This window comes from Leishmania braziliensis, chromosome 32 (assembly GCF_000002845.2).
Source record: "Leishmania braziliensis MHOM/BR/75/M2904 complete genome, chromosome 32".
Classification (NCBI taxonomy): domain Eukaryota; phylum Euglenozoa; class Kinetoplastea; order Trypanosomatida; family Trypanosomatidae; genus Leishmania; species Leishmania braziliensis.
In genome coordinates this window covers 802,141-820,010 of record NC_009324.2, presented here as the reverse complement: position 1 = coordinate 820,010, position 17,870 = coordinate 802,141, and the positions used below count along the sequence as shown (strand labels likewise).

The 17,870-nt window shown below is 55.6% G+C and overlaps 7 protein-coding genes across 7 annotated transcripts; all 7 read left to right on the top strand.

Annotated features, from left to right (window-relative positions):
• Positions 1–258: 258 nt before the first annotated feature.
• Positions 259–1,272, top strand: LBRM_32_2300 (conserved hypothetical protein; the record flags this gene model as incomplete). Its single annotated transcript, XM_001567534.2, has 1 exon — positions 259–1,272. The coding sequence occupies one exon, from the start codon at positions 259–261 to the stop codon at positions 1,270–1,272; it is 1,014 nt and encodes a 337-aa protein (XP_001567584.1).
• An 886-nt stretch (positions 1,273–2,158) lies between these two features.
• LBRM_32_2290 (conserved hypothetical protein) lies at positions 2,159–3,778 on the top strand (the record flags this gene model as incomplete). The annotated part of the gene is made up of 1 exon (XM_001567533.1): positions 2,159–3,778. One exon carries the CDS (start codon positions 2,159–2,161, stop codon positions 3,776–3,778), a length of 1,620 nt encoding a protein of 539 aa, XP_001567583.1.
• Positions 3,779–5,999: 2,221 nt separating this feature from the next.
• LBRM_32_2280 (conserved hypothetical protein) lies at positions 6,000–6,980 on the top strand (the record flags this gene model as incomplete). Its single annotated transcript, XM_001567532.1, has 1 exon — positions 6,000–6,980. The coding sequence occupies one exon, from the start codon at positions 6,000–6,002 to the stop codon at positions 6,978–6,980; it is 981 nt and encodes a 326-aa protein (XP_001567582.1).
• Positions 6,981–7,754: 774 nt separating this feature from the next.
• Positions 7,755–9,947, top strand: LBRM_32_2270 (ABC transporter-like protein; the record flags this gene model as incomplete). Its single annotated transcript, XM_001567531.1, has 1 exon — positions 7,755–9,947. The coding sequence occupies one exon, from the start codon at positions 7,755–7,757 to the stop codon at positions 9,945–9,947; it is 2,193 nt and encodes a 730-aa protein (XP_001567581.1).
• A 737-nt stretch (positions 9,948–10,684) lies between these two features.
• On the top strand, positions 10,685–10,960 carry LBRM_32_2260 (hypothetical protein, unknown function; the record flags this gene model as incomplete). The annotated part of the gene is made up of 1 exon (XM_001567530.1): positions 10,685–10,960. One exon carries the CDS (start codon positions 10,685–10,687, stop codon positions 10,958–10,960), a length of 276 nt encoding a protein of 91 aa, XP_001567580.1.
• A 1,411-nt stretch (positions 10,961–12,371) lies between these two features.
• On the top strand, positions 12,372–15,140 carry LBRM_32_2250 (conserved hypothetical protein; the record flags this gene model as incomplete). Its single annotated transcript, XM_001567529.2, has 1 exon — positions 12,372–15,140. The coding sequence occupies one exon, from the start codon at positions 12,372–12,374 to the stop codon at positions 15,138–15,140; it is 2,769 nt and encodes a 922-aa protein (XP_001567579.2).
• Positions 15,141–16,779: 1,639 nt separating this feature from the next.
• On the top strand, positions 16,780–17,418 carry LBRM_32_2240 (putative ras-related protein rab-2a; the record flags this gene model as incomplete). The annotated part of the gene is made up of 1 exon (XM_001567528.1): positions 16,780–17,418. One exon carries the CDS (start codon positions 16,780–16,782, stop codon positions 17,416–17,418), a length of 639 nt encoding a protein of 212 aa, XP_001567578.1.
• Positions 17,419–17,870: the final 452 nt, after the last annotated feature.

Here is a 17,870-nt window from a genome sequence, read left to right as displayed (position 1 = left end):
TTTTTTCTCTTTTCATGGGGGCCCGTATCTACTCCGGTTCACACTCCTCCTCGTACTCGGCACATTACCTGCCGAACTCCTTGCCAAACTGATCAACGATGTCTACCGCACCAGTAGCGGCGGAGAGGGGAAAAGAAGGTGCATGAGACAGGCGCGCATTCGCAGACCTCGGTGAAACATTGTTTTCACGTCTGCGTTTTGTTTGCTGTTTCCTTCGAAGGTGCTCTCTCTTATTATTATTATTTAATCGGCCCTGTAATGAGCTCCATCGCCGCAACTGCGTACTCGTCCCCAGAGTACACCCACTGCATTCGAGATCCGCGCTTTCGCCAGAACGTCTACGAGCCTGAAGCGGACACGTTTCTCTTGCTAGAAGCTCTCGACAGGGATGCCGAGCTGCTTCACTCGATTGAACCGGACCTCTGTGTGGAGGTTGGGTGCGGCTCCGGAACCGTTATCACACATCTACGATCTCTACTACTGTCGTCCGTCACAGCGGCAGCTACACAGGGGATCGATGTGGTAAAGCCCGAGCTCAGCTGTCGCACGAGCGGCACACGCAGAGCTGTTGGCGGGCCAATGTTTTGTGCCGTGGATGTAAACCCGCTGGCTCTCGAGGCCACCGCGATTACTTGGACAGAAACTCTTCTCAAGAACTTTAGGGAGACGATTCTGATCGACTTCTACGAACGTGTTTTTCAGAGCGCCGTCCCAGCCACGCTGGCGACGTCAGTGGTACCTTCAGATGAGGGAGCTGCACCGCCATCGCAGCTTGTGAATGCCGACAGTGCGACATCTTCTGTGCTGTCTGCGTCGACTTTCTGCCTTCATTGTTTTCACGGAGATCTCTTCAACGCTCTGTCACATGGGGAATTGGCATCTGCGCTGTTCGACGTTGTCCTTTTCAACCCCCCGTACGTCCCGACGTCGCTCGAGGAGTTGCAGGACGCCATTGCCCAAAGAGACGTGATCACCACAGCGTGGTGCGGCGGACCACGAGGACGCGTTGTACTCGACCAGTTCCTGCTTCAGCTTCCCTCCGTGCTCTCACGGCGCGGCGTGTGCTACGTGGTGTTGATCAAAGAAAACGATGTGGCAGATGTAGTGGCGTTTGCCCAAGCTTCGTTTCGCGAACATCTGCGTTGCGTCGAGATGGAAGGTGTGAAGGATGAGGATGATGTGCTGGAGGCCTCGGAGGTGGCAGCGCGCTACACAGGCGAGCATCTAAGCGTGTGGCGACTGCGCTACTTGCCCCGATTTCAAAAGCCATGAAGGGTACGTATACGCACACACACACACGTGAGTGTGTAAGTGAGCATATCGTCATGCGCTGATAGTTTCTCTTCCTGCTAACTGCCTCTCAGTGACCCACGGCAAAAGAGGCCCAGATATGTGGGGCTGCGTTGTGGCTTTTAATGCGCGTAACAGACGCTTTCTTCTGCGTCTGTTGGGTTACCATTGATCAGGGACGGATCATACGCGACGGGTGCACGTACTTGCGAGCGAATACGACACGGTGTGCGCCCCTGCCACGCTGCATCCGCGGCTTCACCGCCGTGGGTCCTCCCTCAGTGCTCCTCTACGTACATTGTTGCACAGTCAGGCATTTTTATCCACTCCACCTTGCGCACACCGCTTCACGATCAACGTGAATTCATTTCGCCGCTGCAGCATCACTCTCCTCTGCGTGTTCTCTCATCTAAGTAGGGAGCGCAGGTGATACGTTCCTTGCGTTTCAGATCGTGTCACATGCCTTTCTCCCTTATTGCTGTTTATTGGTTGGTTGGTGGTAACTCTGGCAGTGCACGTGCGCTGCGTTAAACACACCGCAAGTCCAGAAAAAAAAAAGAACAGGAAAACAGACCCGCTCATTTTATCGCTCTGTCACACCCCTCAGCCTCGTCCCACAAACCACAGCGCCGTACAGCGTGAGCACCGGTAGAGAAAAGTGGACATCCAAAGTACTGCATGGAAAAGCGGCGGATGAGAGGTGCGCCGCACACCTTTAGTCTCCCCCCCTCTATCTTTCTCTTTCCTTTCTTGACCGAACACGCTTTCACGAGCACGCATGGCAGCTGATGCACACTGAAAGACAAAACACTCAACAAAGAAAAAAGCAGCGCCAATCTGAGACTGCTTTGTACACTCTTGCGTGCCAATGCGCGAGATCGTTGCAGCGGAGCCGCCCTTCACTTGCACGCCGGCGCTTGTTTTGATCGTTTTAGAGCCGAAGCATGCTCAGACGCTGCTGCGGGCCGCAAATCTGCACTTTCCCTTAGACGATACCGAGGGTGCTCATTTGAAGCGCCTGCGACCACGTCACAGTGCGGCCCCAGCGCCAGTGACGGAGGCACTACCTGCACAACTTGCTACCCCGTCCTCGAGCTTGGAGCTTCTCCTCGCACTCCAGCCACTAGCAACATGTGCCGCGTTGCACCCGACACCCGTCTCGGCAAGCAATGCACCTTCTTCTTATGCGATTAGCGGGACGAGTGACAATTCAAGTGCGGTGAAAACCAGTTGCGCCGCCTTGACACACCAACTCCTATGGCCTCTGAGTCGAGCAGACGAGTCGCTGAGTGCTGACCAGGTGCTGGAGCTTCTCTCCAGTGACTTCGCTTCGACCTCGAAGGTGGCGCGGTTTTGTGCATTCGTAGAGACGGCCTCAGCCGTGGTCTCCGGCAACTCCGCAGCGTGTGTCCTACGCCAGCAAGCGATTTGCATCCCCAACTGCAGCGACGACGCAGACGGTTGCACTCCAACGCCGAGCTCCTCTCACCGAGGGGACGAGACTGCACCTACCTCGGCTGCTGCGGCTGCTTGTTGTCCTCTTGCGTTTCAAATCGTGCCTGTCTCAGCGACGGCCCCGAGGTTGGATCCGGCGGAATGGGCGAGTGCCAATCGTGTGTGGCCACTCGCTGTACCCCGTCCTCATAGTCCAACTCAGCCGCCCCCACAATGGGTGGCCGAGGTTTGCAAGAACATGGTGAGGCATGTTTTTCCACTCTGCCAGGGTCTGCGCCGTGTCTGTGAGGCTCGCAATGAAAAGGCGCATGGCAGCGGGCTTTCTTTGGAGGGAGATGTGGGTGAGTCTTCGAAAGTTACGTCTTCGCCGCAAACCAGGATGACTGAAGAGGTTGTCCTCGGGGAGGAGGAGTCGCATAGGCTGCTGGACATTGTGGCTGTCGTGATTGATCCTTCCACAGGGCTCGTTTTGGCGACGAGCTCCGGCTGTGAATCCATGCGAGCGGACAACCCTGTTGCCGCCGCGCCATACTGCGGCGTCGTGCGAGAAGCACCACACGGCGAGGACCCCAATTCATGGAAGCAGAGGCGTGCAGCAGCACCGCAGCACCCGTGCCTGATCCTTGACCACCCGGTAATGTACGCGTTGAAGCAGCTTGCCGCAACACAGCAACAGCAAGAGCACCAGCGGCAAACGAGGCAGGCTTCCGGCGACATGGTTGAGACGATCTCCGCCCCTGGGAGTCCGGCACTCGGGCCATCCAGTGCCGTTACTGCTGAAGGTTCCCGCTACGTGGGAAGCGTCCGTGCATATCTGGCGAATGGGCTGGACATGTACGTGACGCATGAGCCGTGCGTCATGTGTGCTATGGCGCTAGTTCACAGTCGCATCCAGCGCGTGTTTTTTCTCTTTCGAAACGCGGTACACGGTGGTCTTGGGGGCCGCTATCACGTCCATTCCATTGCCTCGCTGAATCACCACTTCCGTGCATACGAATGCACGGAGGCGGCGGCGTTGTACACCCAGCTGTAGCACCACGGCGTTAAAGAGGAGGGAGAGCACGTGCGTGTGCTTGCATAGTTCTGTGTGTGTGTGTGTGTGTGTGTGTGTGTGTGCAGGTGCGGCGACTCTAGCTGGTCTGCTGTGCGGTCTGCCATTGTGGTTAGGCGCGTTTGCGGTGACCTCTTCGCACGTAATCAACTCATACCGAGGTGCATCGGCATCTCCTGTTAGATGGGGGAGGGAGCGATTCACCTTTACTGCGCGCGTGTGTGTGTGTGTGTGTGCGTATTATCCTGCAATATATATATGACGAACACCTCGCTGCTGCTGTTTCGCGACTAACCGCTGCTGCGGCGCTGGACTTTCGACCTGGGTTGCGCTGTTGCAGCGTCTATAACTTTCTGGGGATGTCTGTGCGCGTGTGGAAGAGGTGAACAGTTTCCCTTTCTCCCCCGCCTCTCTCCAGAGCAGTGCTGCCTATACCTCGCTCCTGATCTCTACCTTCACCCTCTCCTTTTCTTCTCTCAGCATTCGGACCACTGCACTGGGCATTCTGCCCACTGTGTTCCACCTACCATATTTTTGCTTGTTTTCTTGCTCCATCTTGCACCTTACGCAAGACAAACGTCCCTACTAACGTGTGTGTGGATGTACCCCATTGCCTCGCCGAATCGCCCTCAGCCTAACAGACAAAGTCCTCTCTCTCTCTTTCTGCTCTTCGCGTGAACGAGGCGACCGCGACGCGCCGCCGTATCGCTCGTGTTTTTCTTCGTTGCTTCTCACCATTACTTTTCCTCACTATCCCACTTTTTAATCCGATACACACCCACCCACCCACACACACACACACACGTGTACTTGTCTCTGTAATGATAACGTTTCCTGTCGCTCTATTGTCACCTTCAGCTTACAGCTGAAGGTGCAGAGAGAGAGAGGCAACCATTAAGTTTTTACGGTCGTTTGTGAGTGTGTGTAATGCTACTTTTCTGGACTGAGTGGACTCCTTATTTTAAGTGCCGTTGTTTTTTACTCCCGAGCCTAACGCTCCTCTCCCTTCCACCCCCCCAAAAAAGCGGCTATATAGCAGAGCTCAAGCGTGCCGCTATGTCGGCGGGGAGACTGAAGGCGTTTTATGGGGCGGCATTGCCTCTTTTCTGTATACATTGGAAGACACAAAACGTCAAGGACTTTGCCATTCCCAACTACAACTGTCGGTGACTGCGCGTGATTGCGAAAGCGGCGGATGGTCTCATTGCTGCCAAGCTGGTGGTGCTCACGGCGTAGAATGAACTGTGAATTCACTTGATAACCGTGGGCAGGGAATGCCGTGTTCCAAGCACCGGGGCGTCGCGGACGAAGCGCGCGGAGGAGGTTGCCTGCCTACGCGTCTACCGCTGCTTTGCACCACGCGATGCGGCCTGAGTGCGATGTGCCGAATCGCATAGGAAAAGGAAAACCGCACATAGACGTTGAAGCGGAGTCCAAGCTTGGTAACATAACGGGTTAAAAATAGTTTCTGCAGACCACGAGGATTACCTTCCCAAGCATCTCTCAGTCATTGTACGTGCTTCGTCCACGGGCGCAGCTGTTTCACCGCTTTCACTGTGGCTGCGGTGCTCTCTTTAAATCACCACCCCATCTTCCTCTGTGCTTCTAATGCGTAGTCTTGTTTTCCCACCCCTCTCCATTTTTCTTTCTGTTGATCGTTCACTCCTGTCACTTGCGCTCCGCTTGTCGAACCCCCCTCACCTTACTCAAGAACGCTTTGCTGGTGCCTACACAAGCATAACCCCCCCTCCAAAGCTCGTTAGTGTGTGCATCCTTTGCACTCACAACCAAGGGGGGAAAGCGAAAAAAAAAAAGATAAAGACCACCACCATCACCACTGAATGAGCCCAACGTAAACGTATGTGCCTTCTCTTGCAAACGCCTCCCACATATTTGTGCACGTCAGCTCCCGGGTGTAGCCCCCCCCCCTCCCCTCCCCCCAACACACACACACTATTATTTGGACCTTAGGCGCAGCAGTGCTTACCTTTTTTTTCAGCTTCTCTATGTTGACTACCTCACTCTATCAGCAAGTGAAAGTATTCTGTTAAAGTCACGTCAGGCTCGCACTCACTCTTTCCTCCACTTCACCCTCGAGATTTTAAGCGGCCTCTTTAAAGAGGCGGACAGTACTGGTGTTGGTACAGTGCCACGCGGAAATACAACCGCATTGCGCGCACTCGGCTGCTGCAGTCTGTGAATTATGCCGCCTTCGGTGCTTCTTTCTACTTCTTGTGAAAAGGACGTTAATGCGAAGTCGCTCGTTGCGTACCTGATTCGCTCGGTGCTGACGCCGATCGCGACCAAAGCCGCTAAGGCGACGGACAGCGCCTCGGCGGCGTCGGAGCTGGCACGATACTGCTGCCCACACACGGAGCTGCACTGCGGCCACGGCAGCAGCGTCGATGTGTATCTTGCTATCCACAATCGGCATCGCAGCACCTTTCTGGAGCATAGTGTGTACCTGTACAGTGCCGTTCTCGAGGTATGCCCACAGCTCTCCATTAGCATAATTCCTGTAATAGGCCCAGCAAAAAAGGAAGAAATGCACGTGTCTGGGACCTCATCCCCTGTACTCTCACAACAGTATCAGCAGCAGCGACAGTTCAGCGGACTGCAACGCAGCGCTGGTGATTCTATTGAGCTGTACGCCGATGTGGCGGCAGTACTGCAAGAGTGGAAGTTGCTGGACAAGAGCTTCATGCGAGACGCGGAGGGGTTCCAACCCCACTACACGTACGTCGCTGTCGGCGGCACCTTTGACCACTTCCACTCCGGTCACAAGGTGCTCCTTTCGACTGCCGCACTGTACACGATGCAGAAGTTGCGTGTCGGCGTGACGGATGCGTCGCTCTTGACAAAGAAGAGGTTTGCAGAGTCACTGCAGTCGATGGAGGTGCGCATGGAGCACGTGGCGCAGTTCTTGCACCACATGCGGCCGGACCTGGAGCTGGAGCTGGCGCCAATCTCAGAGGTAAGCGGGGGCACAAAGAGTATCCCCGAGGTCGAGGCGCTGGTGGTGTCGCCGGAGACGGCGAATTCGATCGGCGTCATCAATGAGATGCGCGCTGCAAATGGCGGCTTGGCCCCGATGGTAGGAATTTCAATTCCACAGGTGCGATCGCCCACCGGCGAACTGATCAGCTCCACCGCATTACGGGAGCGCCAGATTCGGAAGATTTAAAACTGTACGCTGAGGAGGCGGGGGCTGGGAAGAGGGCGAAGAACTTGTGTGAGTAGCTGTGCTGTGAGGCGAGCTGGCTTGGCATCTTTGCTCAGTCAGTTTCGGCAACTCAAATCAGCAAAGGAATACCGCTGAGCTGCTGGTGTCTCTTGTGTAAGATTCCCCCTACACACACACACCGACACATGATGCGTTCACACCGACATAGAAGTTTTCAACTGACTCACTTGTTGTTGTGATGCCATTATTGGCGTGCCGATATTCTGATTGGGTCGTGTGTGTGTGTGTGTGTTTGTGTGCTTTACACGAGCTGACTGGACAACAAAACGTAAAAGCTGCACGGGGGACTGAGAACATACGAGAGAAGCAGCCACCCACAACACCCACGCGCACACCCGCGGTGCTGTGGCCTTTTTGATTTGTTTATTTTATTCCCACGCCTTTCCTCTGCTGACCAGCAGCGTTGAATTTCCCCCACATCAGTGGCACCAAAACGAAACAACGGCATTTTCATTCACCACGATTTAGCGGATCACTTCTTGCCTTGCGTTTGTGTCACGGCTCCGATACTAGCGTGGCCAGCAAGACGCCGCTGATTGGACTGTTACATGCATTTCAGTCATTCTCTCCGCGTTCGCTCTCCCTCTCCCTCTCCCGTTGTGTTCGTTTTTTCCTTTTCTCTTTCGTTGGCTCTGTTGCTCGCTCTGTGTGCAAACGGACATCCAACAATGCACTCTTCCCTACATCTGCTTCATCTAGGAAGAACTCTCTGTCATGTCCACTGCGAAGTTGGCAGATTCGAATTCACCGTCGGTGCCGATGGTATCATCCCCGACGACGGCTCCCGCTGAGGAGGCTGTTGATACGTGGCAGCTCGTGCGGTTTGCTTACCGCTACATGGTATGTGAGCAGCGCATCATACTCGTCTCCAGCTTCTTCATGGCTTGCGCAACTCTGTTGAGCATTTCGATTCCGGCCCTCGCCGAAGAGATTGTGTCGTACGGCATGGAGACGATCACAAAGACTCTGAACGGTGTCTCGCACACTGTCGAGGACTCTCGTGCCACATCGCCGGCGGCAGCCCCGGGGGTGTACGGGCTTGGGATGTCTGCAGAGGGTGCGGATCAGTTCTCCTTTCTAGGCCTCGGTGCGCTCAGCGAGCGCATCTGCAAGCCGCTGCTTCCAATCTTTTTTGCTGTTTTGCGCGTTGTGTGCGGTGCTGTTGTTCTCGGAACTGGTGCAGAGGCCGCGGCGTGGCCATCTCCCTACGTTGAAGGAATTCTGTGCCGTTGCCTTCTCATGGCAATGGCGATCGCATGCTATCATGCGACTTCTCTGCTCGCTCATCTGGCCGCGTACTACGCGGGGTCGGGAGCGCAAAACGCTTTGATGAAGGACAGCGTACATCGTATTCTTCTTACCCTACACCCCGAGCGCGTCACAGTCGTGAGCGCGGTGAAGCTGGCGCAGCTCATCACCGCCAGTGGACGAGCCTTGAGCGATACGACGGGTGAGCTGCTCACAAACGTGCTCTCGCAAGTAATGTACACAGTCGGCTTCTTTGCCGTAATGCTCTTTCTCTCCTATCAGCTGACCCTGACCATTCTAGTCGGTGTGGTGTTCGTTCAGTGTCTCTTTTTTTTTCAAGGGATGTCGCTGCATCGCCAGGGCTGCCGCGTGACAGCTGAGGAGGCGAGCGTGCAGTCGTACATCGCGAACGTTCTGCAGCGCAGTCAGACCGTTCTCGTCTTTGGTTGCAGCGATTTTGTACTGAGTCGCATGGCAGACCGATTGGCGCAGGTACGGCGGCTCACAAACAGCCTTAACCGTAGCATCCACGGCTACACCGCCGTCAGCTCCGGCCTCACCCGTCTCATCCTTGTGGTGGCGCTCGGGCTGTCGAACTACTACCAGCAGAAGGGTCAGCTTGACATACGACACACAATCTTGTACTTTGCGTGCTTTCAATCGTTCGTAAACACACTTGCGTCGCTTTCATCTTCTGTGAGTCAGCTGCGCGCCACGCTCGGGCGTCTCAGGACGTTGCATTCGATACTGCGCTGGTACTCGGAGCCGCTCGTTGTCACCACGGGAGAGGACGGCGCCGCGGCCACCCCCGAGGCCGTGGTCGACGTGCAGGAGTCCGCCTCGGCGGCTGTAGATCTGGATCACGTGAGTTTCTCATACCCAGTGGTGCCAGCTTTCTTCAGCGAGGTGAACGGCGCCACTGGTGCGGGCAACGCCGTAGCCGCTTTGGAGAAGCACCTGGGCAGCGCCATGGGCAGTCAGCACAGTAACGGCGTGTCGCAGGTGAGCTTCACGGCTGTTGTTGGGGGTATCACTGTGCTTTACGGTCCTAGCGGGTGTGGTAAGAGCACCTGTCTACGGCTGCTGTGTGGTCTGGTGCGGCCACGCACAGGCACAGTACACACACAGCGTAGAGTCGTGCTGTTAGAGCAGCAGCACGCGATTTTCATCGGCACGGTGGCGGAGAACATTTTGCTTACCAATTTATCGGACTTGGGCACTAGTATGGCTGACGCAGGTGCGTCGAAACCCATGCTTCCACTGGGCCACGTTCCTCAGTCGCCAACCGCTGCAGCGGCTTTCGCGGAATTGCATCGACGTGTCACGGACGCGGCGGCGAAGAGCGGGTGCGCAAGTTTTCTAAAAAGCCCGTTCAGCACCTTCATCGAGAGCGTCGATCACCCACAGTTTAGCGGTGGCCAGCTGCAGCGTATCGCTTTGGCGCGAGTGTTCGCGCGGACGGACGGCTACTCGCTTGTTCTCCTAGATGAGCCTACCACTGGACTAGACCGGAACGCTGTGGAGTTGCTGCTGGAGAGCATCAGGGAACTGCGTGACACCCATCATAAGACGGTTCTGATTTCCACGCACGACCACCGTGTGGCGGAAGTCGCGGACAAAGTGATTGATATGTCTACGAGCGCAGTGGAGACACGATGAAGTTACCCGAAGTGCCGTTACCTGCAGATATGGAGGAAGGGCTTGTGGTGCCTGTCCTCATTGCGGTTGGGGGACTTGTAAGCCAACTGAATGGAGAAAGGCATACGCAACGTATCCCCCCCCCCCCGAGCAAGCAAGAAAGGAAAAAACAGTGCCCAATAGAGGGATACTCGTCCTCGCTCTGACTGCGGTAAGTTGTTCAACAGGCGCTTAGATCAACAGACGACATACGGTCCTCACTCCGCTTTCCTGCGTTACCCACGGATGTTATTATTATTATTATTTTTACCGTCTCTGTCTTGCTCACAAAGCGTGCGTTTCTCTCATCCTGGAAGCGTATCAGTACGGCCGTCACTGATGCATGCAGACCAGCGCTGCGCCTCCACCGGGTACCTCGTCAAGCTCCAGTATGATGGATTCTGCACATTCCACACGAACAACTTTGTATGCCTCTCATGGATCCCTCCTTGTGCTCGTATCGCACCTCTCTCTTTCTCGCTTCCTCGTCGCTTTCTCTTTATGTCCCCGTCTCACCTCCACTACTGCTCTGCAACGGTTCTGATGAGCATACGGCATGCACAACATCCCTCATCGCATAGTACACCTCTACCATCCGTCGCTACGGGTGCTACCAATTAAGGAGCCACTGAGCTCCAGCTGCTTGTCTGCACCTTGGGCAATTCTGTGACTTGCGTCTGAGCTTGGCTAAGCGTTTAGGAATCGCGCAATCGCGAGCGATGCGTCTCACTGCGGGTAAAATTTACTTTTGGGGTGCAGTGGCCATCGTCTTCCTCACTGCATGGAATCGACATTCCACCGCCCATCTGCGCACCGTCGTGGATGGCTTGAGGGAAGAGCGGCTGCGTGAGGCGGAGCGTCTGCGCCAGCACCAACGCGGCGGCGAAGGTGGAGCTGGCGGTGACTCCGTGCCGACGTCGGTGTCGACGATGCCGAAGTACTTCAACCCGTACTACAAGCAACAGGAGATCGAGAACGCCTCCACCGGTAAATAAGCTGTAAATATCAACCGATCAGGGCTGAGGTAGTGTTGTCATCTGAGTGAGTGGCACCGTCGTTGGTGCAGGTGTGCCTGCGCGTGTGCGGTAGCAGCGGGCGTTGCAGCGGCACAGGCATATCCAGCCTTTTTTTCTCCCTACTTCTTTGAAAGCCGCAGTTGGTGCACATTTCTACTTTCTTATTCCTACTATAGGTGCACTTTTTAAATTACAGAGGAGATCCCACAGTGCGTGGCGTCATCACGGTGCACTGCCCCTCCCACTCTGTGTGTGTGGGGAGGGGCCAAGTAGCCCCCACCCCGTATCCCTGCCAATGCCGAGCCACCTCTGGTGCTGACAGGGTCAAGTGCCTGTGACGTAGGAGGGGCCAGAGCGGTGCGTCGCTGCTGGTGTCGGCGGCCAGGTCGTGGGCTGCGCTGCATCGGAGCGGCCTGCGGCAGGGAGCACGCTTGTGCCACCCATGTGATGGGCAGGGTGCCAGCGTGACTCGAGCGGACCTCGCCTGAGTCTCACTGCCTGCTGGTGTGGGGAGCGTGCGTGTCAGGCCGGGAGGGGTGCACCGCGCGGCGACCTGCGAGGCGGGCGATGTGCGGATATGACTGAGTGGACATTACCGTATGTCTACGGCTGCGTCGCGCGATGCAATGGCCCTGTTGGCAGGCCTGCGTGGCGTGGCGTTTGAGCCTGCGTGCTGCATGGGAGAGCGTGGGCACGTTGTTGTGCAGGAGCAACAACACCAGCAGAGGAAATGTGCTCTGCGTGTACGTATGGTTTGGTCGACTCGGCCATCTGCGATGGGCGAGCAAAAGTGTGGTCAGGGAGATGTTTGCCTTTTATCTCGTGGTTGTGTCGTGATTACTCCCGACGACCACGTTGCGTGCACTGTCTTTAAGGCACAGCTTTTCAGCGGGATACTCGCTGTTGATGCCAACAGGAAAACGATATGGTATGCGAGCTGCAGTCATGAATCCACCGCCAGTGGTACGGAAGCGCGGCATCCCCATTATCTGGGCCATGCTGGCAATCTCACGCTGCTTGCTGTCTTCTTGTCCACGCTACTGCTCTCAAATGGTGCTCCTTCACCTCTTCCTCCTCGAGGGCATGTCTGGGCGTGGTGCGCATCGTTTCCATAGGCGTCTCCGCTGCGCTCTTTTTTTTTGCCTTTTCTGTTCTCTGCTCGGCAGCTATTCCAGCATTCAGTCAGATCGTCTCCACGCGGCTGTGCTCCTCGCTCTTTTTTGCTCTCAGACACACACGCACTCATATGTGCGCAGACCCGCTGGAGTTGCTGGCGTGAAGCACTACTTGGGGGATTCTCCCATTTCCTCTTTTTCTGTGTCGGTACACGGGAAGAGAAGACATGCCCAAGACTGCATTCGCCGCTGAACACACACACAGTCAGCGGCCCATGCGACCCGGGTACGGTGATGGCTGCCTTCAAGCGCCACCTGGGTCTTCTGTGCCTCCTGGCTTTGGAGTATCTGCACATGTACAGAGATGGCCACTGCAGCCAGCGAAGATACAAGCGAGCTCTACAAGTCAGAAGACGACCTCGCCTGGCGCCATTGCAATCGGCGGTGCCACGGTCAGCTTTGCCAGTTCTACTGCAGCGCCTGGCCAGTTATCCATAGCGTCGTTTTACTCCCCCTCCCCGGCACCTCCGGCGTGCACGGGTGCTGCGCTGCTTGCTGGATATACGAAAAGACGAAAGACTGTGCAAAAGGCGGCTACCCTCTCTGCACTTATGCGCCGTCAGGTGCAGGATGTTGTACAGATGGAGGAGGAGCAGCGGCTGTTGTCGCAGGCGTACCGTGGCCGGCAGAAGCTCTTGGGTCATCAACCGCAAATGTTCCCGCAGGCACAGCGGAATCACAGAAGCTCAGTGGGCTCTGGGGAGGCAAGAGCGACTGGGAAGGAGGCTTTGAAGACAGCAGACAGTGTTGCTGCCGAGCCCCTATCTAAGCCTGGCCTTCCTCTTCCCACCGATTCAGCGTTGCCCGTCGGTGCTACCGCGGCATCGCCCGACAAGAACAACCCCACATCATCTGCAGAAGCCGATGTTGGACTTGTGTTAGTGAATGCATTCGACATTAAGCAGTTCCTACAACAGCAGGCGCAGGAGAAAAGCGACACCCTGGCCAAGATGCGCGGGATGCAGCAATCGATCCTGGAACTCAGTGAGGAGGCCGCCAACGACGAGGAGCGGCAGTTGGCCCAAGAGCCCTATGAGACCACTACCGCAGGGGCAGATGGGCTCCGTGAGGCGCTTGCAGCTGACGACTCCGACGGCTTGACGACAGTTGACAACGCTGACGGACAGGCTCCTCTTTCATCGGAGGTGAAAAACAAGATGGAGGTGCTCCGGGAGTTGCGGAGAGTCTTGAAGGAGATGCTGGACACCCACCATACTCCTTTTGTGGCCGGGTATTCGGCGAGTGGCAGAAGTGTCACGAGGTGCGCAACAGCAACAGCACTCTCAGGGGTGGCGTGGCTTGAGCAGGATGCGACTTATCGTCCCCCTGCGCCCTTGCATGTGTTCAGCACGAACGCATTTGCCGTCACCCTGGAGTACCTCAGCGACAGCATCGCCTGCATCGCACATCTTGCCGACGAGGTGTGTGTCGCGACGACGTTACGCTCACGCACAGATCCCGTGAATTTGGTACCTCACTTGGACTCTCTGCGGAAGTGGATTGCGCAGGCTGAGCGCTGCCTTGACACTGCGCAACGGCACCTTCGTCACTTCCAACTGGGCGAGGTGGCTTTACTTGAGGGAGGCCAGTACGAGGTGAACAGCTTGCGCGAGCAGACGCTCCTCTTGAAGGAATCTCTGACTGCGCAGGAGCAGAAGGTGAAGACAATGGAGGAGGCGAAGGTGTCGGTGCGGCATCGTCTTCACGAGATTAGGCGGCGTCGCTACCTCTGGGAGGCGCACCTTCTTTGCCACAGAGACGCCCTCCACGGTGATGCCGCTTTTCAGGTATGGAGCTCTGTAGATGGAATCAACAGTGGAGCATCGCTGACGTGCATTGACACCCCTAACACAGCGTTGGGGCCGATGCTGATGCATAGGGGGGCGGACATGGATTCGGCCGAGCCAATGGTGCCCGATGACAACCCCCTTCTTTCAGCTTCGTGCACTGCGCGGGTGCCTGTATCCGTCAAGTTGTCCTTCACTGCTGCTACGGAAGAGGAAGCCTCCTCCGCGGAGGCGACCAACGTTGCCACGCCGCCACGTCGGTCAACATTGCGGAACGTCCTCCATAGAGGCACTCCGAGTATCAGAAGCAACAGTGGTGCCGTGTCACGACCGCTGTCCTCCTCGGCGCAGCGCACACCATCGCCCCCGCTGTTCTCCATCTACTCGCGTTCTCATCAGCCGCGGACGACCACGCCTCTGGAACTCATGGAGCAGCGAGTCGCTCGCTCGTGGTGCAACCCGTACGTGCGCAAGCAGTATCTACGTCAGCGTGCAGAGCAGATGTCATCACAGGAGCAATGTCGACTACAACCGACGCAGCAACAGCTGCAAGGGCGTGCAGTCGAGCAGGGGCAGTCTCTCGCGTGTGTCAGTGGCTCTTTCTCCGCAGACCTGAAGGACAGAGCTCACAATCTGGTCGCCAAGACATCGCGGGCGCCAACATTGCGCCCCACCAGCTTCACCTCCTTTGACTCGGTTCGCGGCTACTCATTCATCTCCGCGACGACAGACATCACCGCCACGGAAGATGGTGCGACGAGTCGAGTTTCACTTGCGCGACTGGGGTCCCACGCTGATGCCGGCCACGGAAGTTCTACTGCAGATGTAAGGAGCAGTTCTAGCCCTGCCACGGACTTCATGGCGGTGTCTGGGGCCAGCTCGGCAGCTGCTTTCGTGGAGCCGGTGACTGATCTCGCCGATGTGCGTGCACTTCAGCTGCTGCAGAGCTTGTTGCGTAGCGTACCCTCTACAAGTCATGCCTTCCCTCATGAGCACGCGGACAGTACGGGGAATCACAACAACGTCGGTGGCGACGATACTGTGGGCGACCCATTGCTGGTGCGGTCAGTTCGCATTGTTGTAACACCGGATGAGGAGAAGCACGCTGCCATACGGCAGAGCATCGGGCGACTCAGCAGGTACTTGATGACGTGCACCACGCGTCTCATACCACCCCGGGATTCCCTCCAAAAATGACCCGAAGGGGCCGGACTGGAGAGCATACGTTGTTAAGGAGGGGTGTGAGAAGGCGTGTTGATGAGGGAACAGTGCAGAAAGAGTAGAGGGGCGGGGGAAGAGGGGGCGGGGTGCGTGGACGGCGGGTGGACGAGCGTGTATGTGAGGGGCCTCGCCGCCTATTCCCCCCTTTCCCCCCTCTCTCTCTCTCTCTTATGCTCTTGTTTGCTCTCCTTTGTACTGGTCGCCTCGCTGCTGCCTCTCTCTCTCTCTGGCTGCTCCTTTGCCCCATGTCCTTTTTTTCTTCATCACGTTGGTTTTCTTTTTTTCTTTTTTTTTTTCCTTCATGTGTTCCCCTGCGGAACCCTCGTCTTCACGGTATGGGCGGCACCGTGCATGTAAACCACTAACTCCCTCATGAAACGCAGCGAGAGAGAGAGCGAAACTCTCTCAGGTGACCATACGATGGAATAGGCACACACACGTACACACACACACACACACACGTATATCTATATCTATACGCCGATGGGTTGCAGCTGAGGTGTGTACGTTATTCTGTGTGAGCGTCTCGTTTCATGCATGTTCTTTTTCCTTTGTATTCTACAATGCGCTACCATAATCATCATGTGCAGTAGTTCTTCTGGTGCCTGCATCTCGTCACTTGTTTTTCTTTTTCAAAACGGTCTCTCGCTGCAGTGCTTGCAGGTTTTGCATTTGATGTGCGCCTGTGCTTGAAGACTGACAATGAAAAAAAAAGAAAAAACAGCTGAACATTTCCGCATAGTGGAGAGTGGCCCTGATGTAGCATTGCTGCAGTGCTGTGGCCTCTCTGAGGTACTACGCTGGGAGCCACGGACCGCATATGACTGTATTGTGTATGTGTGTCTCTCTCTCTGTTTTCTGCGCTTCTCTACTCGCTCAACACCTGAAGCAATCTATGGATCGCAATGTGCTGCAGGTTGCCCTACTCCCTCGCGGGGCTCTTTCCACAACTTGTTTCTTTTGATCTTCACTGAATCATACCTCCCTACTTGTGCCCACTTACACACGCGCCTGCCACGTGGACAAACACCCATGTCTTCTTGTTTGTAATTTCATTTTTTTTTTTTCTTCTGGTCTGATCATTTCCCCATTAGTGAATCAGAAGAGTAGTCCACCCATACAAGCCTCAGCTCTACTACCTCTACTCGTGCGGCTGCATCAATCGAAGTGAAGTTCTCATTGAGAAGATTCCCCCTTTTCGCGGTTCCACTTGTCCCTCTTCGCCATCCGCTGCTGTCGTCTGCCTCTTTTTTTTCCTTTGCTGTTGCGACACACGCATCATCTACTCTGTTGTATACGCGCTCCCGCAATTCCACCGCAGTGACCCTAGTCCTTTCGGAGTACAGGGAAAGAGAACACGTTAGAGTGTGTGTTTGTGTGTGCCATTACGACCCTCTTTTTTTGGGGGCTCGACTTTGCTTCTCCCCCCTCTATTCTCTTGCCTTTCCCAGCACATGTGTGTGCAGAACAGAGTACTACTTGACTGTTGTTCTCTCTCATTCCCCCTCAGCCATAATAGCTCATCCCGCGTGTATTGGTGCGCGCGTGTTGGCGAGTTGCATCACGTATCTTCTCTCCTCTCCTATACATCGGTACTTTGATAGAGAGCAGAAAAATGGCGCAGAGCAACTACGTATTCAAGTACATCATTATTGGCGACAGCGGAGTTGGTAAGAGCTGTCTGCTGCTCCAGTTCACTGACAAACGCTTCGAGCCGCTACACGACTTGACGATCGGCGTAGAGTTTGGTGCGCGGCTCATCTCTATTCAAGGGAGGAGCGTCAAGCTGCAGATTTGGGATACGGCAGGCCAGGAAAGCTTCCGTAGCATCACCCGCAGCTACTACCGTGGTGCTAGCGGGGCACTGCTCGTCTACGACGTCACTCGACGCGACACTTTCACGCACCTGCAGAGTTGGCTGGAGGATGCCAAGGCGAACGCAAATACGGCACTCGTGATTATGCTGATTGGCAACAAGTGCGACCTCGATAGCAAACGTCAGGTGAGCCGCGAGGAAGGAGAGGCGTTTGCGCGCAGCAATGGGCTGATGTTTATGGAGACAAGCGCCAAGACATCAAAGAACGTCGACGATGCTTTCCTGCAGACGGCAGCGCTCATCTACGACAATGTGCAGCTCGGAGTGATCGATGCATCCGTCGTCTCTGGGCGTCCAGGGATGCCTACAAGCAATACGCATACGGCGAACGTGAATGCCAACAACAACAACAACAACAGCAGCAGCTGTGCCTGCTAGAGAAAGAGAATGCACGACAGATAAGGAGGAGGAAACGTAGCAATGAAAGGAGTGGCGACATAGACCCGGAAGCTTGGCAAGACTGGGAGAAGCGTATCTTTTTCCCTGCGTGTTACCAACGTTCTGCGCGAGCGCAGGAGATAGTCCTCCGGATGCGTGTCACGCTGACTTCTGCTTCACCTTGTTTTTGCAAACACTTCTTCTCCCTTTTTTTTTTTTTTAATTGTGAGGGCTTTACCTCTTGTGCTTTTTTTTTTTTTTGAAAGACGATAGCTCCAGCTCGACTGCGTTTGGACGAGGGCGTGATGCGGTGCGCTGTGATGGTGGTGGTGAGTCGGTGTCAGGCACATCCTTTTTTTTTCTCGTCGCAGTTGCTCTGACCCTTTTTGCTTTTTTTTTTCTTTTTTTTTCGTTTTCAGGGTGGTTTTGCCGCCGCCTAACTTTCCACCCGC